Source organism: Lepisosteus oculatus, chromosome 20, assembly GCF_040954835.1.
Source record: "Lepisosteus oculatus isolate fLepOcu1 chromosome 20, fLepOcu1.hap2, whole genome shotgun sequence".
In the NCBI taxonomy this organism is placed as follows: Eukaryota; Metazoa; Chordata; class Actinopteri; order Semionotiformes; family Lepisosteidae; genus Lepisosteus; species Lepisosteus oculatus.
The window spans coordinates 6777251-6805141 of record NC_090715.1 but is presented as its reverse complement, the minus strand read 5'-3'; the positions used below and the strand labels follow the sequence as shown (position 1 = coordinate 6805141).

Sequence of the window (27891 nt, the reverse complement as noted above, 5' to 3'; positions counted from 1 at the left end):
AACATGAATTTCTAAGGACCGAAGCAATGCCCAGCTCCCACCTCGTCCTGCACTTCTGTGCCTCTCCAGGCTCCGTCATCGATCACGTGAGACAACGGCACACAAGTGACGCAGGAGCCGGTAGGTTAAAGTTGACTCGTTGCGCGTGACGTTTCCGGCCGGCTCCTCTTTCTCTCCTCCGCTTCCCCTGCAGAAGGTCCTTCTCTGTGCTCCATCATGGCGAACGCCGTTGATACTAAACTCTACGACATCCTCGGGGTGCCCCCCAGTGCTTCTGAAAACGAGCTGAAAAAGGTACAAGGGAACGGGAGCATTAAGTGTGTTCGCTGGTGTCGGTTACCTTAGCGTCGCAAACTGCGGGGAAGTCTTTAGGAAGAAGGAAGCAGGGGGTTGATAAATGTGGCCTAGCAGCATTATCCATATCCATTGTAAGACACTACCGGGCCCAACTGAAAAAAGAAACAAACTCACTGCCGGGCTATTTTGTGATCATCTTCTTTATTTATGTGCAACACTGCTTTGTCATTCAACCCGGCGTTACCTTTCAGTGAGTTGTGGTTTCACATCGCTTTATTTGAATTCCGTGTAAGGTTGTTGCCTTTGAAGAGGAAAGGTGGTCACAATAAGTTAATCGAAACGAGGCTCGATTTTTTTTTTTTAAGGTTGGTTTTCATTTTAGGTAAAACTGTTGAACCAAAACTGCTGAGAACGACAGGTCTTCTCGGAGGAGGGGAATCATTTTTAAGTAGACGTAAACAAATGCTGGACTCTTTTTTTTACATTTATAAAACTCGTTAATGGCTGGTAAGCCGCTGTAAGTTGGTGATTAAAATCGTTTTCGTTGTTTTTATTGCGATTTTGACATGAAAATATTCGGTTGATATCGTGCGGCCGTCTGCTTATCTCTCTTTTATATACGTGTTTGGGCCACAAATATTCAGAGAGCCGCTTATTTCTATACGAAGGGCGTGAGAAATCACAAATCAAACTCCAGGAAAAAAAGCCGGTTAAAATTACGTCGTTTTAAGAGCTGTGAAACAGTCGTTTAAATTCTACCCCATTTTTCGAAGTGGTGTTCTCCTGCCCATGGAAGGCTACCTTTGTATTCTGGTTTTACTTCCTGTGAATCCCACGAAGGGGGAAGTTGTAGGAATGTGCAAATTATCCAGGTGGATCCTTATAGAATTTTTCAGAACTTTTCACGCAAGCACTTTACAGGTAATGGGGACTCCCCTCCACCATCACCAAAGTGTAGCCCCCACCTGGATGATGCAATGGCAGCCAGAGTGCGCCACTATGCTCACCACACATCAGTTATCATTAGGGAAGAGAGCAGAGTAATGAGGCCAATTCATAGATGGGGATTATCATAGGGAGGCTATGATTGGTAAAGGCTGGGGGTATTATTTGGCAAGGACACCACAGTCAACACCCCTACTCTTTTTGAGAAATGTGATTTTTAATTACCTCGGTTTTACTTCTCATCCAAAGGTCAGGACAGTTTTACAATATAGTGTACCCATCCCTAAACTGTGGCATTAGGATCCTCACACTGCAGGATGAGTGCTCCCTAGTGGCCCCGCTAACATCTCTTCCAGTAGGAACCTTCGCTTTCCTGGAAGGTCTCGCATCCAGGTACTGGCCAGCATCACACCTGCTTGGCTACAGTGGATTGTCAATTGTGAGTTGCAGGGTGATACAACTGCTGGCTATATTCTGAGCTGTCTAGATTTTACTTTAGTTTTACAAAGTTGCATTTGACATTGGTTGAAGATCGCAGTACTTTGAGTGAGGGTTTATATTGTACCTATTGGTCCTTATTTTCTTTTTAAAATATGGTAGCCTCTGTATTCATAACCTTTCCAGGGATATTTGACTACTGTAGTATTTTGCATAGTCTGTATTTTAACTCTGCTTTCTTCAGTTGGTGCCACAACTTGTCATCAGTCTCTAGCAGAACATTGTAGAGCTTTGTGCTTTATTTTAACATGACACAGGCTATTGTAAAATCCACTTGCAGCCAAGCTTAATCTTCTAGGCACCAATTTGTGTTTGGAATACCTTGGGAATCACTCTACCAGCTCTACCTAGGACACTACTATGCTACAAGAGGATGCAAAACTGCATTGACACTGAATGTAATTCTGTTCTTGATGATGAAGGGGATGCCATTCCTTATCAACATGAAATTATTTTTGTATTAATCATGTCACTGTATTATGATTATCTGAGATCTGTTTCCATGGAATCGCATTGTTTAGCACCGTTTGATTTGGGAGGTTGCCATTTGGCAAGTGTTTATGATGCCATGGAATTCTGCCACAGACTCCAGATTAAGGGGGTCAAGCTTTAAAGGAGTTTTGTCCTGGTCATCGTTGAGGGTTTTTTGAATGATACACAATTGTTACCTTTGGCTGTGAATTAACAAACAAGGTCACCAAACCAATTTTCTGAACACACTTTCAGGTATAACTATCTTCTTCCTGACCAACCATAAATTCTTGATGGAGACAAGTTAAAAGTGTGGTCTCTTCTAGATATTTTTATAAAGTTAAGGTAAATCACTTAAGTTGGATCTTAAGAAAATTATTAATTTCTCCATGATGTGGTATTTAGTGGTTCTGTGCTCATTGTGTTCTTTAACAGCTGGTGGCAATTAGCATAACTTCCAGAAGCATCTATAAACCTCGAGGCTTAAGGTAGCTATTAGATGACTGAAACATTATCGATATATCAGTACATTTGATTCTGGGTTTTTAAGAAACGAATTCAGTAATTCAAGTTTAAATTCTTAATGTACTTTCTTTTGTTAATTCATATGTGAATACTTAATCTTATTTCTAGCTATGAAATCAGATCAGTTGGTCCCTAGTGAGTACATTGAGCTAAAGTCGTGTCAGTTGAATTAGTTTTTGAATTTTACTTAAGACAATGTATATTGTGTATTTCTGGTTTCCGGTATTCAGTGACAGTAGTCTTACCAACTTTGATTTCCCTGATCTCTTGGTTGCTCAGTAGGTTGGAAAGTCTTAAATGTCTAATTGAGCAAGTAATTAGATTAAGTTGGTATTTCTTCAGATGTAGAAAAATGCTGAAAACGCCTAAAACCCTTGGGAAATGGATTTTGTTATTCATGTTGTAGATAAGGGGTCTGTACCAGTCAAGAATACCTTTTGTGCTTTAAAGGCCTTAAGCAATATATGCAGTATGATCTAACCAAGCATACTGACAATGTTTTATTTTTGGAACATCTGTTTGCAGATGTATAAAAATATTTGCAGTGTTATCTCAGACAATGTCATGAGTACAGTAAGACTAACTCCCGTGAAAACATAGCATATTATTTGTGTTTTGTCACAGGGTTAACATTATTGCTTATGTTTATCTGAGCATATCAGCCCACGTTTATTAGATTTGTGTGGTTTAATCCAAGTATAGTGGCTCGCAAACTAAAATTGTTTATTATATTCTTCCTTTAGGCATACCGCAAGTTAGCAAAAGAATACCATCCTGATAAGAATCCAAATGCTGGAGATAAGGTAAGGAGAAGAGTTTTTACATGCGAACTGCTTGATGGAAACTATTTGGAACTTCCCTAAAAGTATGATTTTGTAAAATCTAAAGAACGTTAACAGGGTGTTGCAAAGCTGTACTAAGTCAACTTTTTGTGTATAAGGTCTTTAAGACGTATAATATTTTTCATTTTTAAATGGCTTTTCGTTGGTACCAGCAGTTCTTTTGGGGGTGCTTGTTTTTTATTAACATCAAGTTGCACCAATTGCCTCCTTCATCCCACAGATCTCAGATTGTAATCATGATAATGGCTAATGTCTTCTAATATGGAGTGGTCCTGTGTTGTAGATTTTAAATGCATCTTGAATATAGGCATTATCAAGACTTTCTTGTTGGTGGTATGATCCTACAAATTTCAGACAATCGCATTGAGTTGAAAGCAAAGTGAGCGTAACTGGCCACATATTAACACTTATATTGGTGGTTTTAGGTTAGTTTGTCATAGTTACAAAAAGTTAAGAGAAAGTCGGGGCAAGTTTTGAATTTGTAATATTACTAATGAATTTTAAAAAATCTTTATAATACCTGTCATTTTGTGGAGAAATATAAATAAGGCTTCATAAGACCTTAGGGTATTCGACTGCTTATTTTTAATGTTAGCAAGCATTGTGCAGTGACCTGTTATTCTGACAGCCCGTCCATGCTTTTCTTTTATGCAGTTTAAAGAAATAAGCTTTGCCTATGAAGTACTGTCCAACCCAGAGAAGAGAGAACTGTATGACAGATATGGAGAACAGGGGCTGCGGGAAGGTGGTGGAGGAGGTGGTGGAATGGATGACATCTTCTCTCACATTTTTGGAGGTGGTCTCTTTGGGTTTATGGGTGGTCAAAGCAGGAACCGAAATGGAAGACGAAGAGGTGAAGATATGGTTCATCCACTCAAGTAAGTTGGTGCCTTTTATAATTACAAAGAGCGATTTTAATGCTCCACCTTTTGTTTAACTTCTATGTTCCTCTTTGTTAAGAGATGATATAGAAATTTCATGAAAAGGTTCTGTGCTTCCTCCAGAATGAGAACCTGTAGCTTGTATTTTTCACTGATGGGCACCCCAATATTCTAAGATGGTTGATACACTCTCTTAATGAAAAAATAATCCTGCATGTTAGTCAAAAGATGTTTGTTGCCACAAGATGTCATTCTGTAGAACCATGCTCTTAAGCATTTTTCTAGTGGCAAAATTATTTTTTTGCTTCCGTTTTCAAGAGTTTCCTTGGAAGATCTCTACAATGGGAAGACGACAAAATTACAACTAAGCAAGAATGTTCTTTGTAGTGCCTGCAACGGGTAAGTGCAACAAAATTTGCTGCATTTTTTCTTCCATCTGTGGCTTCTTATATAAGATGTGAGCGTTTAATAGGTGAATTTTTGGACATGAGTAAATTGGATCATGCATTTACACATTAACTAAAGCAGGGCTGACTTAAAAACATTAAATGGGTTTGTTGTATATGTTGAGAAATTCTTCTGAACGAGTTTATCAGTGCACTAATTTTCACGCTGTTAGCAACTTTCCTAACCCTTAATCTATTTAACATAGTTGTGTACCTCTTAGGTTTCGGACTTAAGGAAATTGCTGGAAATGAAGGAAACTGTTGTAGGTTGTAGAGAAGTCATTTAAAAGAACTCTACAATTGTCCGTCTTGTTTTTTCATACAGCCAGGGTGGAAAAACGGGAGCTGTCCAGAAGTGTGTGGCTTGCAGGGGCCGTGGTATGCGTGTCATGATCAGACAGTTAGCTCCAGGCATGGTCCAACAGATGCAGTCAGTTTGTTCTGATTGTAATGGAGAAGGTAAGTTTTGTTTGACAGAATTATAACCACATATGGAAAAGACAACATTCTCTAACCCAGACTTTGTTGTGATCCTAAAGATGGTATACTGAAATGTATTTATGTTTACACATTTGTGAATCCTGTATTATTTTTAAATGTCTAAAAGCATTTTTACATCCTATTTTTTTGTTCAGGTGAGGTTATTAATGAAAAGGATCGCTGTAAAAAATGTGAGGGTAAGAAAGTCGTCAAGGAAGTAAAAATCCTGGAAGTTCATGTAGACAAAGGCATGAAACATGGACAGAAGATTACTTTCGGTGGAGAAGCTGACCAGGCACCTGGTGTGGAACCTGGAGACATTGTCCTTATACTACAGGAGAAGGAGCATGACGTAAGGCTGATGGATTAGTTCAATAGTTTGGAATGCGTACATCAAATAAAGTGAGATATAAGTTGAGTTTGAGAATTGTGATTTCAAGTGCCCTACATATGAATTTTGTGAAATTAAATTTTAGGAATTATAGTTGTAATGGTAAGAAAATATTTATACGAAAGGCCATTGTTACAGGCTTACCCAAAGGTCGGTTTTTTGTGCTAATTATAGTTTGTTGGTTTATATTTTAGTACAGTCTAATTAGCATCATTGGTTAATCCAGATATTATCAAATATAAAGTTCAGTCTTTAGTTATAAGCTTATAAGCTTTCCACTATTTTTGTACTTCAGGCATTATCAAGTAACTGTGCAGTCTTTGTATTAAAGTGTTAAATTTCAAATCCACTGTTTTTTAATTTTTCCATTTCAAAAGGCTAACTAAGCTCAATCACAATAGTGCTGTTTGATTCTTCCCATTTAGATTTGTAATTATAAGGCCATCTGCCCCCTTTTTGCATGAAATCCCCTTGGAAATAGACAGCCTCTATCGCTAGAGCAGCATTATGCGTTAATACACTTTTAGATGTAATCCAGTAACTATTTCACATGTTTGGCCTAGATGCACTCCATTACTGCATTTTTTTAAAATGTGGCAGGTTTCAGCACACCCTTTGCAAATACTTGTCACAGTGTTCTTTAAATAACTCTTTAAAAGCACGTTTTTGGCATTTTGTATTGACTTCAAGTGTGATCAATTGTGTAGTGTCTACAGGTATTGTATGATGCTGTGATTAATAGTGTATAAAATTAATCACCTTATTAAATGTATTTCCTGACACTTCAGAAAAAAACATAGGTACCTAAACTTTAAATATTTTAGGAATCATTACTAAAATGTTTTTTCTTTCTTCAGATATTTAGGAGAGAAGGCAATGACTTGCACATGACCCATAAGATTGGCCTTGTTGAAGCACTTTGTGGATTCCAGTTCACATTGAAACACTTAGATGGAAGGCAGATTGTCGTCAAATACCCTGCTGGAAAAGTTATTGAGCCAGGTATATATTTGAGTAGCCTGCTTGTCAACTTCAGTTTTAGTCTTAATGTATAATTTCAAGATACTTCACTTTAAATTGTAACATAGTATATTTTTTGCTTGTGTTTAAATGTGCTTATGCACTAAAGTTTTTCTAAACTTCTGTATTGATTTTTTTTTTTAGGCTCAATCCGTGTGGTGCGAGGTGAAGGCATGCCACAGTACCGTAACCCTTTTGAGAAGGGTGATCTGTATATTAAATTTGATGTGCAGTTTCCTGACAACAACTGGATCAGTCCAGAAAAAATGACGGTAAACTTTTCCAAATAACTTGTAATTTTTCAATATGTTTAAAGGGAATGTGTATTAAAATGGATACGTAAGCTTCTGATTATTTCTGTTCAGAAATACAAAATGATGAATATGAATGTGTTCTTCGTGTGTTAAGCTCAAATTTGAGGCTTTTTGTAAAACATTACAGTAGGTCATTTTTTTTATATTCTTTTAGGAACTGGAGGATTTACTCCCTGCTAGAGCTGAAGCCCCCAGTGTTTGTGGAGAAATAGAAGAAGTTGATCTTCAGGATTATGATGTGAAACATGGATCAGCAGGAGGGCACAGGCGTGAAGCTTACAACGACAGCTCTGATGAAGAAAGTGGGCATCATGGCCCAGGGGTACAGTGTGCCCATCAGTAAACACATGAGAAAACTAAGTTGCACAGAAGGGTGTGGTTTCAGATTTTTTCTGGGTTGGATTTGCCATGTTTTCCTGTGAACAATCCAGATTGGATCTAAGGTCATTTCTTTCTGCTCTATGTGTAACTTACATTTTGTCATAGTATTTACAGAGTTAATATAAACTAACCATAAATGCAGATGTTTTGCCTCAAACTCAGAACTTTGTCACAGAGATTTGAGAAGGGGAGAGAAATCCTTTAAAAAGAAACAAATGTTCATTACCGCAATTTTAGGTTTCTGTCTGTATTTGTATCTGTGCTTGATTTTTATGAGTTTCTTTGTAGATTTTTATTTTCTTTTCTTTCTGTGTATTTTAAAATTGAAAAACCTTGTGTACAAAAGTGTCATTAAGCTTTGTATTGGCTGCAGTCACACAAGCTGCTATTCTAAAATAGAATAAACAATTCCATAGCCTGTATCGGTCTTTAACCCAGGTGCATGTTAGAAAGCATTGGTTTTCTGCACTGATGAGCAAGATAGAAAAGCCCTTAAGATGTAAAAATAGGGGATACCAGTTGTTGGTGTTTTACTTCTGTGAAAGAAAAGTTTCTGAAGTTGATAAATAAAATATTCTTCAAAATCTTCTGAGTAGCAGAGCACGTCATTTGAGAAGTCAATTAAGTCTTCATTGAACAGGATACTGAAGTCTCAAGTCTGTTTGTGTAGGCTTTATAACTGCATAACATTATGGAACATTACTCCACCAGCTATTAGTGAAATGAAACCCAATTTTGTTTAAAAATGTTGTCTGCAGATAAATCTGTTTAAATGGTGCTGATGGAAAACCTAGTCAGGGCCAAATTGCTTTCCTGAATATTAGTCCAGCAGACTTTTGCCCAGCAAGTGACTAAGAGGGTTTTAATTGAAACTGGTGTTAGGCAAAATCTCTACAAGAAATGACAGTTTTGATTAAGCTGATTTTTGATTGGGATGGAGGCTGTCCTTTTAGAAAACTGCTTGACAGAAGAACAAGAGTAAAAAGTCTAGAGTCTTGTCATAGCTTTACATAGTTAAGTCAATCACAGTGTTTGTCAGTCTTGGTTATGGGAAAATTGTGGTCTTTACTTTTGGAATGATTGTAACTATTTCTGCTTCTGCACTTTATGGGGTTTTTAAGTGATATGAACCTGATACCCATGCTGGAGTTTCAGAACTTCCCTACTTCACCTGTTAACTGAAATAAGTGTCTAAGTAAAAAACATGGATGCTTGGTAGAGAATTATCATACCAATCATCATAAGTGATAAGTTAAGGACATTTTTGCAAGATGGCAAATTTAAATAGCAAGTTAGTTGACACTACTGTATGTAGTTGGAAGTAATGTACTATGTGGCATTTTTGACTCTAAGGACAGCTTACTGTCTAATCAAGCAAGTTTATCAGTTATATGCATCAATTACCAGAGGTGATTAATAGCCCAGTTGGAATGAAAGCCAGACAACTGTTCTATCAAGACCAGGAATAAGAACTGCTCTTCTTGAGATTTAAAAATAAATTTAGAGATTCTCAGTCTGGTTTTTGTTCAAACTGAGCTCTACTATAGCACTGTTTATGAAGCTTTTTCCCTAATTTGCTTGTTTAGAGTTCTGGTTTACCCTGCACTTAAATCCTGTATTTTTAAAGATACTGCACTTGCTTGCTTTTTCTTCCTAAACAGGTGGTAAATTATAACTATAATGAACCAAACATAGGGAATGACAATAGGTAATGCCAGACTAAGTCTTAAATGTCAAACTGATACAGGGTTGGTAATTATAAATTCAGTCTTGAGAGCAGAAGCCAAATTTTATAATATGCCCTATATTGTAGAAAAATTAATGAAGCTGACAAGAGTGTGACTTGAGCAGGAACCAAGAGACCACAGTCTACTGCACCCAGGATTGGTACCACTGCTCTAGAACTTTGATTTCTCTTGCACCCCTATAAGAAGTTAGTGTGCACATTGTATTCCTGTAAAATAGACTGGATGGATAAAAGGTGTACATTGTTTAACAAAGTGTAGCCTTCATACAAAGAATCCTGTGTACTGTGATAGCTTGCCTTCTGTTTAGTACAAAGGCTGTCATGTAAATCAACTGTAGCCTGGCCTGGTCCTGTAGATCCACAACCTAACAGATTACAGGTGATCCTCAGCTCAATTGGTAATGATTCATAATGGGTCAATCAGACACTGTTCAACAGAATGACACTGTTGTTCAAATGCTACAGCCTGCTGCTATTTTAATTTTCCATGAAAAACTAGACCTGCTTAAGTGGTCAAATAAATATCTTCCATGCATTCCTAAAGTGATAATTTAAGGGTAATCATGCTAGATTGTGGCTTTTCAGGACAAGAGTCAACCATTGACTTTCAAGGCAGTTTTATCATCATTACATGGAATTTCCTTCCCCCATGGTAACAGCTTTGTGGTGGAGTTACTGAATCACTCATTATGAAAGATATTAACCTAATAAACTGCAGAACATATTTTGCATTAATCCAAACTGTAGAAGCCTGTTTAGAAAATCTTGTAATTAAAATATTCAGTCTTGATGCACATGTTTACTTGTACAATAAAATGTGTTATGTCAGCTTTAGGTATTTAACTTTTTTTGCCATTGACAATTCTTTCTCTGTGTACATAGTGGTTATTGAGATCCATCAACTTACATATTAGTCTTCCCTGGTTCCAATTCTAAAAATGTGAAAAGGTGTAAAAAAAAAAAAAAAGCCATGGCATTTAATGATGGGCATCTTCAAAATGCAAAGCTGTTCAGAAGAGAAGCATGTAAAGTTATTGCCTAGTTTCAAAGTATGGAGAGCCCGGCTAATTGAGCAGTTCATGAAATCCTCCTTTTGAATACTACCATTAAATCACACAATCTCCTACTTCATCCATGAAATCAGATTCACAACACAAGCATTTTGCTCATGGTTCTAAGAATCCCCAGTTCTGCAGGTTTTATTGCTCATCCTTAAGTCAATTTGTAAAGACTTATGATCAATTATACAAGTGTTTAAGATTTCTTGGAAGCAAACTCCACTTACCCTTGCCCATGAGAACTGGCATATCCTAAAGTCATAAGTGATCCTAATCTTTAATTTCTTGGAGTAAGGCTGACCTATAATTAGACTGAAGCTCTTCCAGAGGAGAATTGGTAATCCATCTCTGAGAATGATTTCTGCATTTAATGAAGTCACTACAGCAAATAGGAAGACATCCTCCGACACTTGCTGAGCAGGGGAAGATGTTGAATAACATCATACCGCTTGATTTGTGTCAGGAAGATCATGATAGGACTACAAGAGTCTGCTGTGAACCACACAGGACAAGAAAAAAAAAGTCCAATATACTGGGAAGCATTTGATGAATGAAGCTAGGAATTCTAAAATTAAGAAGGGATAAATGAGATGCAAACCGCCAGCATTTCATCTAGGGTTTCTAGAGCCTTAAAGCTTTTTCACCTGGCCTCCTGAGATCATATCAAAATTGAAACTCAAGTATTCCATTCATTCAAAACAAGTCACCTTTTATCCACAAAATCTGTAGTCTACAGGTACTCCCAGTCAAAATCAAAAGGCATTTTTAATGGTCATAACTTGATTCCATTTTGTTTAAAGGTCTCTTAATATACAAATAAGCTAGCACATCACTCTGGAAGGCAAGGGCTTTTCTGCCACATTTAAAGCAGAGGGCATCAAATCAGCACAGTAATGGATTACAAATACAAGTCAATTTATACATTAGAAAACATACTTTTATTTAAATAGACCATTACATAACATTCATCTGAAGATAAAACTTTCAATAAAGAAGTTTTTCCCCCATCCTAAGAAACGCTTAAAGTCTGTCAAATGGGCTTTAAAAATCACAGCATTAAGTTGTTTTTTTTTCCTGGTAGCACCTCAACTTGAATTCACTTTGGCTTTACTGCACAGGTAATCCATCAAACTCTGGGAGAAAGAAAAGTTACATCAGAATGCTTATACTTGTTCCTATTAGTCTGAGAAAATCGTAAATGTGAACTACATAACTTTTCTCTGTAAAATAATGTTGGTCTCCCATGTTATGCTATTTGTTGGAATCCCAAAGTGTAAACAGCACTTACCATTAATTTCTGCATCTGCGTTAAGGCAGTGTCATCAAGCATCTCCAGGTCAATTTCATCTTTTCCCTCATCAGACAAGGTGAAGGTCTCACAGAAGAACGCAGTCAAGGAAGAAAGAATGAGTTTTAATGCAAGCCCTTCTAAAGGTGGACATGAATGAAGCATTTAGAGGGCTAGCATGAACATCAAGCTAAAAAAAACAAGAATACGTACACGTTTCAGTACAAGTTTTGACTTATAACTGAAGGGTTACAATTCTCCCTACACGGAAAGGTTTGGGTCTCCAAGGTCTCATTCCAATATTCACACTTGCGGTCTCATGGCCTTCATATGCATGTTCCTGTGAGGGTCTGAAAGGACTCCCCCCCCCCCCCCCCCATTTCTAGTCTGCGTTTCACAAGGGTGTTCATAAGTTCCCTCAGTGAGCCCTTCTCGCATGTCCACATTAGACCAGACTTCACTGAAGGGTACTACCCAAAACCCCTTGCTAACCATATTCTAACCTCTCAAAGCCAAGTGAAGTTGCCATGAGGAAGAAAATATTCAAGGGTGTCCCAATACCCTTTTTATAATGGCACAACATCTGCGCCACGTCACAAAACTGTGATCCTGGAGGAAGGGCTTGGGGCTTAGTGGGACTTATGGGACACATCATGAGATCTCAATGAGACTTATGCGATTGTGGTTTTACCCGTCCATGAGAAGTAGAAATAGTGGCAATGGCAATTCCTAACTGGGAGTTACCAACTATCTCCCCATCACTCGCCAGCCTGGTGGTTCTGTTAGAAAGGAAAACATGCATACAAAGTCAACACGCGTAACGGATCAGCCACAGGCTGCAGGAGCTTAAAAAGGACAGTACAAAAGTGCACATTAAGTAAGGAAAAAAAAAAAATGTACAACCAGATTTAAGAAGCAATTTGAAAAGAAAAGGGGGGGGAACCTCAGCAGACTTTCACTGGGCAATGCAGTCAAGTTTGTGGCTTTAGCAATCCGACTATGAGTCCTTCTTGTTCTCAGAGTGGAGGCTGGAGCAGCTGGACTAGCCCTGGAAAAGACATGCCTTCAGAAAAGGGACTGACAAAGCAACTTTTCCTGCAAGCTCGAATAATGGCCTTAAATAGTACTTTCTGGAGGTAGATCCCATACATTATGTGTGGGCAGCTCTGTATAGTGTCCTGGCATTTGGCATAACCAAGAGTTGGTTATTCAGCATTAGCTGGGAAAGCGAATTGCAAAGCAATTCTAGTTAAAATATTTGAAGAGCTTCAAACTTGTACAGAAATAAAAAGGCATAAGATTATTCCTACACTCCCTCCACCCCTCAAAAATAGTATGGTATCAAATAGCCTTCTCTAAATTTTTACCTGGGAGGTGTTGGTCTCGCACAAGTCGAATTTGAGAAATCCAAAGATCGGGATTTTGTCACCGTCTGTAAACACAAACACTGAAAAGCAGTCTTGGGGAAATAACGTTAATCAGGTTTTTAAGACATTGAAACCTTATACGAGTCTATATTGCAAAAAAAAGATACAAGAAGTTTTGTACTTATAGTATTAATTAACATCTTAAATTTCTGCGGGTTAGGGGTTAAGAGAATTTTGCCAATATTAACTATACCCTACTCGGAAAGGCCAGTCACTGCATAGTTTACCTTTCCTACCGTCTCTACAGTCTTGTTGCTTTGCACCGATAGTATTCTCCTCAGTTGTTTTGGGCGAGAGGCTTCAGATTTATTAGCAATCTGGGCTAAAAAAAAAAAAAAAAAAAGTTAAATTATTGAAGATTCTGTACTTAAATCACACCGCCAACACTGAAGCGCCATAAGAGAATTGCTCACAGATAGGCAAGCAGTCTTAGTGTCTTTAAAAGGGCGTTACCTTTTTTACCGATTTTCTTTTTCACCGGTTCAATCACTGAAGAGTCTGCCTAAAATGAATATCCAATGCGGTTATCCTTTCTTGACAAGAGGTGGCAGCATTTTCCTTTAACATACAGCTAATATGATTTAATGAATGTATATTTGCTATTTATACAGCATAATTCTTCGTGAGTGGACGTTTATGCATTGCAAGAACTAGCACTTCATAGTGGTTTTGTTTCATGCTTGCTTGGCAATAACCGCCTCGATGTATGCTGCTGCTGCTGCTGCTATAGTTACTTGTATATAACCGTAGGCATAAAGGCGTCACTTGATTGGTTAAAAGACTGTTCTTTTAAATATCAGGGATCCTTCAGAAATAATTCAGTGCTACAAAGCTCAGCCACTGACTTACGAACACTAATAAATCTCCTTTCTCCTAGACAAATAGGGGGCAGTGATCTTTACAATTCCTTTGTAAAGCACAATATTTCACAGTGTAAGAACATAATGCAAGAAAAATTGGAGGGCTGAGATGGGGGCACTATTATACGCAGCTACAGCTTGCCAGTAAGTAAATGTTTATTTTCCCCCTCTCAAGTCCAGGCACAAGTGCAACGTAAAACATTTACCTGCATTGCAATTGTAACTTCCCCAGCTTGGGATTCGTCTTCTGCAGCGAATAAATACATGAATTTCAGACATAGGATAAACAAAAGGCTCAACACTGTTCCGATTTCATAATGCCACCAAGAAAAATGTTCATTTTCTTCAATTGTTTTCCCTTACCACTCGTCAGTTCCTTCACGCTTTTGCGCTGCAGTGACGGGGGCATTTTCAATATTTGTACTTTGAAAGCTTTTTCCACCGTCGCCACAGTCTGCTCTAATTTTTCTTCCATTTCTTTTGTTCTTTCCTGTGCTGGTGAGGAAAGAGTCACGAAGGGCTTTTAGATCACTTCGCATGTGGATGGAGAATGGCTTAGAGAAGAGGTGCGTCTTTCAACACGATTTCACTTCAAGGGGCCAAAAAAGTTGCAATTTTGAAAGTTAAAGCAGTCCTACGCTGAGAATGCGTTCTTAAATCGTTACATGAGCATAAGAACTGATTTGAGAGATACTGGTGTAACATTTTGGAAACTTTGTAAAGAACGACAGCGCAATTCCGTGCTCCTACCTTCTTTCTGGAATTGCTGCATGAATAGTTTAGTTTTCTGTTCCCTTTGCTCGTTGTTCAATTGGCTAACGCCTTCAACTTCAGCTGCTGAAAAGTTTTTTTTCCATTTCCTAGGGGCCATAACTTCGTCTCTCAATAATTTAGTATACCTCTAAGTTCTCCTTACAACATTGTCCTATCTTATACCTTAAACCGGTAGGCTACACGTGAAATCGTTAATGGTCAAACTCGCTTTGTCAATTGTTTTGATTTGAGTCGATGATTACGGGCGTGAGTGGGTATGATTTTGCCTTTGGCTAAGTAACGTCTAGGAAGCAGAACCAATCAATATATTTTACTGCAGGAATTCAAGTAGTGACGTTAAGTGAAATATATTGCTAGCTAATTATTTGATATAGTAAAGCATTTTCATTTTTTTCCCAGAAGAGGGGGTCAAGGTACTGCATTTCGTAAAGGCTTAACCAAACAGAACATGCAACATAAAGTGTCCTACGTAATTAGGAATTCGATTAAAAAAACATTTAATATTAACAAAAAGTGTTTTGCCTTGATTGGGTGGGAAAATGAGAACAAAAAAAAAACAGTAGTTCTGACCAATTTCTTCAAAATATATCTCGAAAATCCTGCTGCCAGAAACACTGTATAACTCGTTTTCTGATATCTCACATCGAATGTCTTTGCGATACAAAGCGGTAAATTGGACAGAATATACTACTAACCTGAGCTGGGAGATCATTCCACACTCCTGGAACAACAGAAAAGTTAGCACAATCTCCCAGTAATCTCTGTAACAGATCCAATACTGCGCAGAATAAAAAGAAACACAACTAGTAAAGTAGTGAAGAAATAATAATAATGCTATTTTCTGTACATCACCTTTAAAAGCAACAAAACGTTTTTTACAATACCTCGAAATGCAATGCCAAGAAAAAGCAGACATAAATGACAAAACAGTTGTATGCAACCTTTTTGAAAAATAAACCTTTTCCGGTTAGACTTGAGCACATAATGCACTTACAGCCTGATACTGTATCTTTTGGGATGGTGCTCTGTTGGGGTACATCAACAAAAAGACTTGCCTCCTACGTTTCCTAGGAGTGGGAACATACTGTAAAGCAGAATCAGCAGTGTGAAGGTCACATTCAGTTTGAGTACACAGATAGCACAACAGCCAGATGCTGATGTTATCAAGTACATTAACATCTGTGTGTGACATTGTCAGGATCCCAGCTGCTGAATTCTGAAGATACTGTAATTTATGTGGAATTTTAGAGATTCCTGAGACTAAGGCATTACCATAATCAGTCCTGAAAAAGCAAAGGCATAGATCAGTGTTCCACTAAAGTCACAACATGGCATGTAGTGGGGCAATATTCTGCAAATGAGCATCAAACATTAATACAGAACTGAAGATCATCCCCAAAATCTTCATTTTGAACTCAAATTCAGGAACTGTGTCAATTGACAGTTACAGTGTCGGTTTTAATTAATATGTGCAACAAATTGTCTTCTTATAATGAAAATTATTCAGTACAATTTGAAAATACTGACACATGAATGAAGTAATTTAAATATTTTTTATATTTTATATTTTTAATATTTTAATATTCGACTAAGGGGAAACAAACGCTGAATAGCTGAAATCCCAGTACTGAACCTTGTGAAATGCCATATAAAACAACACAGCCTCAGAAGTAAAACCAAGAGGAGAGAGCTATTTATGGTATTAAGTGGCACTAAATGAAGAAATGGGAGGAAATTAAAGAAAATGGTATCAATCAATTTAGGAGGTAGGTTTTATGTACGATATCAATTCAATAAGACAGCTGATTCAGTCATCTGTGTAGTGAGAAAGAGGGTTTACTCCAGCTACTCCTTAATTATCTAAGTGATCTTCACATCTGGATAAATTAAGAAATTACAGTCAATCATTAAAATCATTGGAAGGGTCAATGTCCAGTATGGCATGGAACGGAGATGCCAGGGTTACACCAGGTGTGTTCAATACCAAGTGTCTCCAGCCAGGACTAGAGAGGCTTTTTCCTATGGGAGCTTATACTGAATGAGTCACAACACAAAAAATGGACAACAGTTTTGTTTAATAAATCTTCATTGTTTTTACTCAACAGTCCGAGGAGTAAACAGAGTTCAAAGGAAAAAAGAACAACATTTCAGAATGATTTAGAAAGCAAATGATCAGCAAAAACTTTATTTTACAAAACAACTGATAGAAGCAATGCAAAAACCCCATTACAAATATTAAGTAAAAAAAAAATAATTTTAAGATACAATTATCTAAACATGTACAGACAAATACATAAACAGAAAGCAAGGTTAAGCTTCTCCAGCAGTATAACAGTCAATCTAAAAAAGCAACCCATGAACAAGGAAATAGTATCAGGGCATACTAATCTAAGACATTTGCCTGCTGATTTTTCTAAGCCCTAGGAAATTAAGTTTTTATTCATCGTTTTTCTGTAGGTTTTTGTTCAATTTAATCCACAGTTATCCAAATATCTAATGTTGTCCATTTTCTGATATGTGATAAGTTTTACTTTTAATTTTCCTGTTCAAGAACACAACCTCAGACTGCCACTCCTCCATAACAAATTGCGACAATGTAGAAAAGTAGTGAGTGGTTTACAGATAAAGTTGTAAAAATATTACTTTTATCCTAGAGTAACTATCTGTAGCCTTTGCAGTAACAATTGATGTGAATTAAAAGAACCAAAATGAATGCTCTATGTCTCAACCAATCAATATAATGCTTCTACACTGAACATAAAGGCACCTTAGTTTTTCAGAATACACTGAATAACAGGAAGAAATACAGAATTCCTGACATTGAATGGAACGGGGCAATCATTGTAGCAAATCCCGATTTCTTTGCATTGAATTGCCTTTCATTTGTGTCAGGTCCATAAAACATTGTATGACTGTACAATGTTTTATGTAGAAAACCAGGATAAAACACAATTGGTTCTTTGAAAACCTTTGAGTCAATTTGAAGCACATCTTAGCTTATTAGTTCTTGTAAACATTGCTCTATAAATTTACAAAAAGCAGTTCAGGAAATTGTATCCTACCACTATGTCCTGACCAGCATTCTTTTTATAAAAATGGTGTGTGAGAACAGAGTGAAGAGTACTTTACAATTGCCTTATCTGTACACATCCTAAAGGTGAGATATTTGGATTTTAAACCATTTCTTCTCATATCCAGGTGTGCAGTCATGACTGTGCAAGCATTTCATTACATTAAACCTATATTTAAAAGAATGTACCTTTTAATTATGCTGTCTGCAGCATTAGTAACTAGGGAGAATGGGGCTTTGTGGTTGGGAAGACTGCTTTTAAAGAACATATTAACAGGAATAGACAAACATACTGTTACAGAAGACTTTTTATATCCTTTTCCACGTGCAGAATTTTTATGTACACGTTTGAAATCAAGTACAAATTTGCAAATGCATTTTTGCATCCATTTGCAAGCTTTTTCCAGTCATAAACATTAAAAAGGACTATAGTCCCCTGAAAAACCTTTCACAGTTAATGTATTTATGTCATGCATGCAAAACAGAAAAAAAAAACAATTATAAATTGAGGGGCAATCGTTCACACTCAGAATTTTTCAGCAGTTTTGTAAACCAAAAACTACTAAAACTCAACAAATTCTGTTGTTTCCAGTACTTATTTGCGTTTTTAATGCCTCTCTGTATATGTACACATTTCTGTAGTCATACCTATCCTTTATAACACATCTGACTTCATGAAAGAATAAATTGGATCGTAGCTGAAAACTTTGGATATCTTGGTATGCAGTAAAGAAGTTTTACATGCCTCAAGAATTTCATATAAAGCACTTTTAATAGGCATGCTAAAAAAAGAAGCGATTCAAATATCGTAAACAAATATTAAAATATAAATGACTATTCCGGTAAAGATTATCGTTTATATTTTAAGACTGTAAGTTTTCATTAACATTCAATATTTGTTCAATTTATTTAAAAGTTGTAGCTGATGCTCGCTGTATCAGAATGTACTGTACATTGTAAGGTTTTAGAAAAGGTTTTGGCACCATTCTGAGAGGTACAGCACTTTTTAAACTCTATAAAAATATTTTTATAAATAGATCCAGTAAAATAAAATAAAAACTACTGACAGTACTTCGTTTGGTAAACGTTGATTCATATTTTAGGAGTCTGAGGCAGTGCAACAAACAAATTAACAGATAACAGATTAAAAAATATCTTCAGAGTGATTAAAAATGTGGAACCAAGTTAGAGAAATTATTTGTGTAATTTTCCTTAGATGTTTTAACATACAGCTCAATCAAGCGCAGGTGATAAGAGTTAAAATGTAGTGTTAGTATTTGGACAATTCGAACTATTAAATGTATGCTTTTCCTTAAATCCACTTACCTTATCATCCACTTACAGCACACTCCAATGTCTGACCAAGGCACAGATGTCCTTCAATATTACAGTATGTCAGGCATTCTTTGGAGCGTAAGGGAAAAAAACGTTTAACATGGAGTCTATTAAAATGTTTTTCTATTGTTAGTAGTCTTAGTGTTCTCAGACTTGGACTATTCAGATAATTAATACTAAAGCAGCTCTCTTCTCCTGTGACAGTTCATCTTGGAGTGCTGTCCAGGGTCGAATACTCCTGTAGAAATTTTATGTGGAAATCTCGGACTTTCTCAAGTAGCAATTTAAGCTTTTCAGTTGGTGGCAAGATTGTCATTCTGGGGAGAAATGAAACGCAAAGCATAAGTTCTGAAGCTGCATTAAATTCTGAATGTTTGAGTACTCATACCATAATATAAAACACTTTGAATGTTTTCTTCTTTAAAGCAATGGAAATCTTTTAAAAACACTGAGATGTGGAAACAAATATTTACAATATCTGTTTATATTTTAACAGAATGAATAATACTTATTGTACATAGTGAACAAAAAGCCAGTTATATTGTGAGGACAAGCCTCAATCACCTACACAATTACCTGAAATGGTAGGTTCCTTCCTTTTGTCCAAAGCCACTGCCAGGCACAATACATATACCAGTCTCCTCAAGTAGCTTTAGACAGTACAGCATGTCTGGGGGCATACCTAATGCCTGCAAGACACAGTGGGATTTAATTGGCATTGCATTAATAACATCCAAACACTTCAGCATTCTTCAAAATTCTAAACCAGAACAGATTTAGAAGCTATACACTCGACACAAAAACACTGCAGCATTCACTTTGAGGGATAATGCATCAAAAACATGGCGCGGCAGCCAAGATTACACTGATCTTACTCCCTTTCCTTTGACTCATTTTTCAGACTGCTGAAGTGAATTTTTCTGTCATGTGCAAAGGGGAGATTTAGAAGGCACAGCAAACCTTGGCCTCTTCCACTGCTCTGGGAGGAATGAAGATCCTGGGAAAAGCATACATGGCTCCCTGCAGAGGGTTACACTTGATCCCAGGAAGTGTGTTCAGGATCTTCTCCGTCAACTTTGCCTTCTCAGCAAGAGTATTCAGCACTGCGTTTTTCTCCTGAACAATCAAAAGCAAATCACCCACATAAATTTTAGCTGTGCATCACTTGTCACGGTTACAGCTGTGGTTATTATTAAAAGAAATACGAGTCAGAATTTTAAGACAGATAAAATTTAAGGCAGATGACTGCTATATTTGGTACATTGAAGTATTTAGTTGAAATGTTTTGTTGCTGCTCGAAACGTTTTGAATCAGAACTCAGTGTTGTCACAATAATCGTCATTCAACGCAATTCTGCTTCTCTCTGCAGCCCCCAAAAGAATATGATGCTTTCAAGGCTGACCTGGATAAACTGCTCAAACGAAGGTTCACCAGGTCGTGGGGGGTTAACGATGACGTCCATGGCTGCCTGGCCAGACACTGGAGGACAGAGGCGGACTGAAAGCAGTTTGACCATCTGGGCTTTCACCTCAGGGTCCAGATTAATCACCTCCATGTAACCTCCCCTGAAGCCACACCTGGGAAACAGGGAGAAAGAACGCGACTGTTAAAAACAAACCGATGTGGTCATTTTGTGGTTGTCAAGTCTTTGGCCCCAGCATCACCTAGATTTAGGAAAGCTGTGGTTTTCTGCAGATGTTTTGCATGAAACATGATCCCTTTTAAATGTCATGAGTACAGAATCTCTGCTTGCTTACATAGGAAATGCTGACACAAGGAAAGAGTAGGAATGCAAATACTCACTCGCCCATATAACCTTTTGAGGTGGAGTGGAAAGAAGCCAATTCAACTGTGTTGAAGTATTCTGGCCCCATCTCATACAGGACCTTCTTAAAGGAATGGAACTGGCACTCTGGAGAATAGATATTGTCCTGATAAACCTGTCAATTCAAGCATGAAAGGAATTTTTAAATATCTGTAAAAATAAAGACGGCTGAAGCATGTGTCCCTTTTGAAATCTAACAGCACCTGTTAGTATTAGGACTCTTGAATTTCATGTGGAGACATGACAGAAGCATGTCATGTGACCACATTCCTTCTGTGACTGGGGTCTTTATGTTTTTATTCTCATTTGAGATGCCTTGGCTTCAACTATAAGAGAAAGATTAGACTGGACCCTCTACACACCCTATTCTTGTATTTACTAGATCATTCTAATGTGATGGTCAGTTACCTCATCTGACAGTATGAAAAGTTTCTCCTCGTAAGCAAAATGAATAACGTCCTCAATGCACTTCTTGCTTTGAACTTGACCTAGAAAAATCAACAGAACAATAGGTTATATTAATCAGAAAAGTACTGCCGATGGGAACAAAATGCAGTAAGCAAGGAGAAAGAAGTGAAGTGAAAAATACACAGTTTTACAAAGGTATAAATGGACAACATTACACATTAAACATTCACCCTGAAGAGCCTGGTATCTTCTGTTTTTTGTTGCACCTGAGCTCAATTACATACAATGACCTAATTATTTTAGGGAAGTGTCGAATTATCATACTTCTAATCAGGCTTCAAGGCGTTTTTGTAGACAACTGTACAGTATCCTGAATAAAATGAATGCTTTGAGAAATCGGCTATAAAAGATCTTTAAAAAAGTCCTGTTTATGTCTAAGAACTGTTCCATTAACTAGCCAGGTGGGAACACGAAACTAGGAGACGCCACTCCCTCTGGAATTTCATACCAAATACTCATTATGACCATTTTCAAAGATGGCCAAAAAAAAAATGAAGGCATTCTATCACTCTCAGTCACTGATAAAGCGGGAGAGGAAGACCTCGTTTAAAGCAATTAAAAGCACACACCTGTCGGGTTTCCTGGATTTATAATGCAAAGCACTTTAGGATTGCAATACTTTCTAGCCGCGCTTAAAGCTTTGTGAAGCTCATTCACATCCAGGGCCCAGCAGTGCTCTTCATCCAGGTAATAGTTCACTTGCACTGCCCCCAGCTCAGAAATGGCGGCGGAGTAAAGAGGATACTGTGGAATTGGAATCATCACCCCAGTGCGAGAGAGCCCTTCTCCGGCAACCAACAGCTTCAAAATGCTCTACAATAAATCCAAATAAGTAAAGAACATATAAGAGGCTGCAGTTCGGTTATTTAAACACAAAACGTTACACATTATGTATAGCTTTTATCTCCTTTGAACACATTAGAAACATTCCCTGACCAATACAACTTTAGAACTAGGATTTTTCATACAAAGCCCGAGAAAAACCCATAACAATAAATTACCACCGGATTTTGGATATTTAAATATTTCAAAGTGTGTAATGTATAAAAAGACTGTTTGTTCCAGATACATACAGTAATAGGAAGAAAAACAGAAGTGTAATTAAAACTATAAGTGAAATTATATTTAATATAGAAAGGAAACAATGCAAATAGTATTTAAATGTCATATTGCATGTGATAATTGTATGTTTTTTCTCGAATCTTTCCAGACTTACTGGCTACTAAATAATTCAACTAATAATCAAGCACATGATCAATGTAAGAGCCTAACATTAGATCAATGTAGCTTAACGTTATTGCATTACACACTATAAATCACCCTTTCATATTGGAACACTTCATTATAAAGGCGACTCACACAACAATGAAAAAGACCTACCACAATGCCATCACTGGCGCCAGTGGTGAGGTAAATATTGTCAGGGTTGGCGGGAACACCTCGGTCTCTCTGCTCCATATACAGTGCAATATTCTCTCGGATACAGTCTAGACCCTGACTTGCACTGTATGACCCTGAAACAAACCATCTATTAAAAAAAATGTTCTCTCAGCACTACACATCTCTGGGAAACAAACCTCAATCTTACAAAACCAAAAACTACTTCTAATGTATGTTATCTAAAGGTATTCTGTTACTTTTTCTCATGATACATAAGTGGACTTTTTGCAGTTACTTGCAAAACCTCTCATCTTCCTGAGAATTCTAGCTTCTCCATAAACACGTGCAAAACAGGGGAGAATGGGGGTAACTCAAAAGCAAGAAGACATGGTTTTACTTAATCCAGAACTTGTTTAGATATCGGCAACAAAACTGTTTTGGATGTGTATTAATTTACAGCTCTAGAAATGGATAAGACATGAACAAACACCTAAGCTGTTTCCCCCGCAGCTCTGGAGAATGCGACGAGCTCTTTTCTTGGCATCTTCTGGGAAAGCAGGGCTGTCTAGCAGCTCTGGGCATGTGCACAGAGCAACGATCTGAACAGAAATAAGGGACATTGCATCATTCAAGTACCGTTATCCTCTGAAACAGAAAGAATAATTATACTGTGCTGCCCATCTAATTTTAGATGGCTAGCTGCCTGTATGATTCTTTGAAGCACTCATGAAAGCCTTTTATTAGGCTAACTTCTCAAAAGGATACCATCTGTAATAAAAAAGGTATTTCCATTAGAAGTAAATGAAAAGACTAGGGTAAAATGATGTACAAAAAAAGACAATATAGCTATTTTAAAAGCTTTTCACTCACAACAAAACAGCCCTGGATATTCTTACTGGTGTTCTGTATTAGCCCCGAGTTGGGAGCTGGCAGGGGAGTGCTGGGGGAGGGAGCCTGGACTGAAATCAAGGCTCTGCTCTGTGGTGAGGCAGCAGGAACACCTACTGCAGCATTAAATTAATGCTTTGTGCTCTTTGCAACAACACAACAGCACCATTGCTGTTTGCCTACTGCTAAAGGACAGAAAGAAGAGACCAGACACTGAAGCAAAATATCTTCAGAAAGATCAGAAACATAATACGGTGTACATTACTAACATCTGTATGAATATCATCATAATATGACTGCCTTAACTGGAACAATATTTATTTCACTGCACTTCCAAGTTCCAGGTTACTTCATTGTGATATTCTCTGGAAGCTATTTATAAAGAACCCCATTCTGAGGCTGACCTGAATACAGTACATTACATGAGGCTTTTGTTCTACTGCTAAAGCACAGGACACCATTGTGTTGGAAACTCCATGGTAACCTGACATTCCCATCATTCAATGGCAAGAATTAAACAATCACACATCCCCTCACAATGAGCAGACCCATCCCAGGGATCTCTCATTTCATCCTGGAAATTTCATCCAATAGTCTTATTCCGTAGCTTTATGCCGACGGGCAGAATTTGAAAAGAGGCTTTAAAAAAATGGCTTTCCTCCAAATCTGGAATTTCAGCACAGTGAATGAAATGTATAACTAATTATGTTTAAAGGCAAAAGACAAAGGCTCAAGTTGCAATTTCATATTATAGGGGATGCCTTTAGAAATAGAAGTATCTTGACTAAAAAAGGCTAGGTTTATTAAAGTCAGGGACAATTTTGAAACTTTTTTCAAAGCAAAACAGAAAAAAATACACTGAATTTTTGTACCGTCAAAACCTAGTTCTCGGACATGACACACTCAATATTCACTGGCTAAAAACATTTTCATTTGATCTTTGCTGCACTCTTTCTTTCCACCCAATATCCTGTTTTGTTTGTGTCAGTATTTTTTAATCTAACAACACAAGCCAGAATGAAAAATAATCCAAGTCATTAATACATATGAAGATGGAACATCTGCTAAAAATAGCCAATTAATTCCAGAAAGGGACTACATCACTACATGCTGAAGAGAGCTGCTGAATGGGTACAAATGATTAGTGCTGGATTGGCTTGTGACTGCTTTTGATAGGGTTACTGTGCATCTTAGACTTTTGTAAACTCTGTGAGAAGTACCCTTGATAAATAGAAGTTTTCTTTAAAATCTACATGCTTCAGAGACTACATATAATTCTTACCTGGCGTAGGAATGTTATAGGTTTCTGTCCCATGGCATGGGCATCACCAATATTAGCTTTGATTACTTCTGTAAAAGGCTTCTTCACACCCTGTAAGAGAATTTCTCATTTGAAAAAGGTTTTACAAGGATCAGATATTTAAACCCTTGCTGCTCTGCTCAGCTTCTTCAGTGCAAAATTTAAATCCTAGGTTAACAAGGATCCTGCCAAGCAGGGAACTCAAATGTTAAATTATTTTTAGCTTCCCCTTTGAAATGCTAACTGCCTCATTTGGCATGAGCTGTACTAGACCACTTCATATTTTCTTTTTAGAATGAAAATGTTATTTTACAAAATGCATGTTAAAGTAATTCATCCTTGTGGAAGGAAAGGAAAAACATCTTACGGATCACAAGCTAGATGTACATGTCACAATCAATGTCAGGGTTTACAAAATCTATTATGAAAAAGTAAAAACTGATATGATATAGGTTTACATGCTCATATACAAAAGCATTCACTGAGAAGTACAGTATTAAAGCTAACTAAACTAATTTTAATGGTAGAAAAAGTATACTTTGTTATATAGTTCAGGTAGGCTAAAGAAGGCTGACACCTGAAGAACGTTGTGTTTTCTTTCTTCTATTTTCAGCATGGAATAAACTTATGACTTGTTACTTTGTTATATGAATGTTATATTTTGGTGCCATTTTATGGGATCCAGGCTTTGTTAGCATACTCAAGAAAAGTGCATTAGGATACTAGCACAAATCATAAATGAATGAAGAAAACCCAATCAAGGCCATCTTGGTTTACTGTTACTGGTCAACATTACACCATAGTAAGGTAACACACTACAAAACAAAACTGCTTCATACATCAAAATCGATGATTAGGAAATACAGTTCCTTGTTCTCTAACCATGCCCAAATCAATTCTATTGAACCCCATATGTGTAAAAAATCAGACTCAAGGGGAGGGAAATGTTTTTTTCCCTCCATATTAAAGTAGTGATGTGAGGACAAGAGCATATTTCAGAGAGCTTGGGTATCTTCCCGGGTAAATTCCACCGCAGGCTAATCCAAACTTGACATCTCGCTGGATCAAGTCAGCACAATCGTCTTCAAATACATTCCCTTCCAAAATACACTCGCTTCACGCTTTTCAGTTTAGGTGAATGACAGAGACATTGTGTCTTGTTCACTAGAGTGCTAAACTATTTAATCACGCATAACTAGCAAATTAATGAAAGAGGCTCATCGAAAGCCTTTTTCCTTCTATTTCACTGTTCAATAAGCCTAATTAGGACATATGAAAGGTCACACACAAGAAGACGGTAATCAGTCTCTTCTAGCTCGTTAGCTAGCACCTCATTAAGCAGGTTCTCCTGCAGTTGTGTTACATGTTGTAGACCATAAAAATGTAATGAATATGAAAGGCGGTTCTTCGTCCTTCAAATCAATAAAACTGCCTTGTGGCAAATGCTAGCGGAATATTTCATTAAAACTAATATTGTCTTATTCCGCTACCTAAACCGCGTGCCTGTTTATAAGCATCTATTACTCAATATTGGGGGATGGATATGAAAAGCACACTGCGTGCTTTTATTAGCAAAATCGGATTACTTCAGAAACCTTTTGGCACCACGGTCAGAACCATCGCTTGCCAGCGGCTTACGTACAGTCCAATCTGAAGATGAAAAGGCTTCGGTATTTTAAGCGAAGCGGGCCTTGGCAGGTGCCAGAACTGGGCCACGCTGAAGGTAGTTTTGGTAGATTTAGACTTCACAAGGCGATCCATGATTATGGGCGCCTTTATTAATCGGTCAAATTCGGCCTGTCATCAACACCAAACAGGGCAGTGGGCAGCTTCAGAGGAGACACCTCCTTCGACTGCACCAATCAGAGCGGTGGGTGTGTCGTCTCGGCACTGAGATGATGCAACCACATACCGGTAAATACACTCTTAAGGAAAATAATTAAATAAAAGTTTCATTTCCGTCTCACTTAACGGCGTTACGATAAACCACACCTTAGTTATTTTAATTCATAGACCAGTGACTACTAAACGTCATTTAAGTTTAATTTATTTTAACGTTTAATTCATTAGCCTTTAAATCATCACGGCGCACAACTATATATTTAACGTAGCTATAATATTGTTTATTTCCAACCACACAATGAGGGCAACAGTTACGTTGGATATACTACAGAAAGCACAATCCACTTACCTCTTGTAGCTCTCTTTCAATTTCCCCAGCTTTGATGACAATAGGTCCCCTCACCGCATATTCCACTGTCTTTATCTGAGGGTTCATAGTCTCCATCGTCAATGTTTTCTCGCGAATTTTGCCATTTTCTCTGGCTGCTACAGATGCCTCCGCCGTGCTCAGCCTCCTAACTCCTTGCAGCTCAGTAACGTGTCTTTTGAGTTTCAAGGGCTGTATACTGCAAGGTGTTTTCACAGCATTCATTCGTACAATACACGAGCAGTGGTCGAAAACACCTGCGATCAAAGACCTTTTTGCCATGACCTGAAAACGATGCATTTTGTTATTTGGTTGGAAAATTAATCCAAAACGTCTGTACCACTTTTCAAACGGCAAATATTTAAAAGAAACCGGTAACTTCGCAGAATGATACGTTTTCTTGGTACATATAAATGCACACGCTGAAAAAAAAACAACAAAATGAAGTCTCAAAAGCCACAAGTCATTCGTTTTAACCGGTCGTTAGTATACCAAATGTTGCCACAACCCTAACACGTTTAATCAGATCATATCATTTTCTTGCACTAGAGCCCTAATCCACAAACAGCCCCGCTAGCAACTTGGTACAGTATGTCTGCAGCCCTATCCAAATACGCGATTGAAACTCGCTCGTTTTTTAAGCGGCTGGATGTATTATGGCAGACGGGTGAGCTAATGAATGCTGGGTGTTGTAGTCATGGCAGGTCTGTGTCAATATGACATACCAAAAAGTGTTTAGGGTCAGTGAACTACAAAACCCAAGTCGTAAAA

At 37.5% G+C, this 27891-nt stretch overlaps 3 protein-coding genes across 3 annotated transcripts; 1 reads left to right on the top strand and 2 right to left on the bottom strand.

The window, feature by feature from the left end:
• Positions 1–137: 137 nt before the first annotated feature.
• On the top strand, positions 138–8078 carry dnaja2a (DnaJ heat shock protein family (Hsp40) member A2a). The gene is made up of 9 exons (XM_006641370.3): positions 138–294; positions 3480–3539; positions 4233–4456; positions 4778–4858; positions 5231–5364; positions 5541–5737; positions 6634–6778; positions 6941–7068; positions 7265–8078. Exons 1-9 carry the CDS (start codon positions 217–219, stop codon positions 7451–7453), a joined length of 1236 nt encoding a protein of 411 aa, XP_006641433.1. The 5' UTR covers positions 138–216; the 3' UTR covers positions 7454–8078.
• A 2910-nt stretch (positions 8079–10988) lies between these two features.
• Positions 10989–14792, bottom strand: cdca9 (cell division cycle associated 9). The gene is made up of 10 exons (XM_015368372.2): positions 14622–14792; positions 14235–14366; positions 14078–14118; positions 13465–13513; positions 13239–13333; positions 12952–13016; positions 12528–12632; positions 12276–12363; positions 11585–11671; positions 10989–11429 (listed from the first exon to the last, which is right to left on the bottom strand). Exons 1-10 carry the CDS (start codon positions 14740–14742, stop codon positions 11382–11384), a joined length of 831 nt encoding a protein of 276 aa, XP_015223858.1. The 5' UTR covers positions 14743–14792; the 3' UTR covers positions 10989–11381.
• A 1909-nt stretch (positions 14793–16701) lies between these two features.
• gpt2 (glutamic pyruvate transaminase (alanine aminotransferase) 2) lies at positions 16702–27768 on the bottom strand. The gene is made up of 11 exons (XM_006641378.3): positions 27103–27768; positions 24894–24983; positions 23214–23322; positions 22724–22857; positions 21913–22156; positions 21284–21363; positions 20854–20990; positions 20453–20627; positions 20011–20166; positions 19627–19739; positions 16702–19367 (listed from the first exon to the last, which is right to left on the bottom strand). Exons 1-11 carry the CDS (start codon positions 27418–27420, stop codon positions 19256–19258), a joined length of 1668 nt encoding a protein of 555 aa, XP_006641441.2. The 5' UTR covers positions 27421–27768; the 3' UTR covers positions 16702–19255.
• Positions 27769–27891: the final 123 nt, after the last annotated feature.

What these genes read in the sequence shown, in the direction of transcription:
- dnaja2a (XM_006641370.3), top strand. Translation starts at nt 217, where the DNA reads ATGGCGAACGCCGTTGATACTAAACTCTACGACATCCTCGGGGTGCCC. An exon ending in CTGAAAACGAGCTGAAAAAG is followed by an intron (nt 295 to 3,479) that starts GTACAAGGGAAC and finishes TTCTTCCTTTAG; the next exon opens with GCATACCGCAAGTTAGCAAA. An exon ending in CTTTGTAGTGCCTGCAACGG is followed by an intron (nt 4,859 to 5,230) that starts GTAAGTGCAACA and finishes TTTTTCATACAG; the next exon opens with CCAGGGTGGAAAAACGGGAG.
- cdca9 (XM_015368372.2), bottom strand. Translation starts at nt 14,742, where the DNA reads ATGGCCCCTAGGAAATGGAAAAAAAACTTTTCAGCAGCTGAAGTTGAA. An exon ending in AAGTTACAATTGCAATGCAG is followed by an intron (nt 13,514 to 14,077) that starts GTAAATGTTTTA and finishes TATTCATTTTAG; the next exon opens with GCAGACTCTTCAGTGATTGA. An exon ending in TTTCTACTTCTCATGGACGG is followed by an intron (nt 11,672 to 12,275) that starts GTAAAACCACAA and finishes TTCTTCTGTGAG; the next exon opens with ACCTTCACCTTGTCTGATGA.
- gpt2 (XM_006641378.3), bottom strand. Translation starts at nt 27,420, where the DNA reads ATGCATCGTTTTCAGGTCATGGCAAAAAGGTCTTTGATCGCAGGTGTT. An exon ending in TTTTCATACTGTCAGATGAG is followed by an intron (nt 20,991 to 21,283) that starts GTAACTGACCAT and finishes TTGAATTGACAG; the next exon opens with GTTTATCAGGACAATATCTA. An exon ending in GAGCAGTGGAAGAGGCCAAG is followed by an intron (nt 19,740 to 20,010) that starts GTTTGCTGTGCC and finishes TGTGTCTTGCAG; the next exon opens with GCATTAGGTATGCCCCCAGA.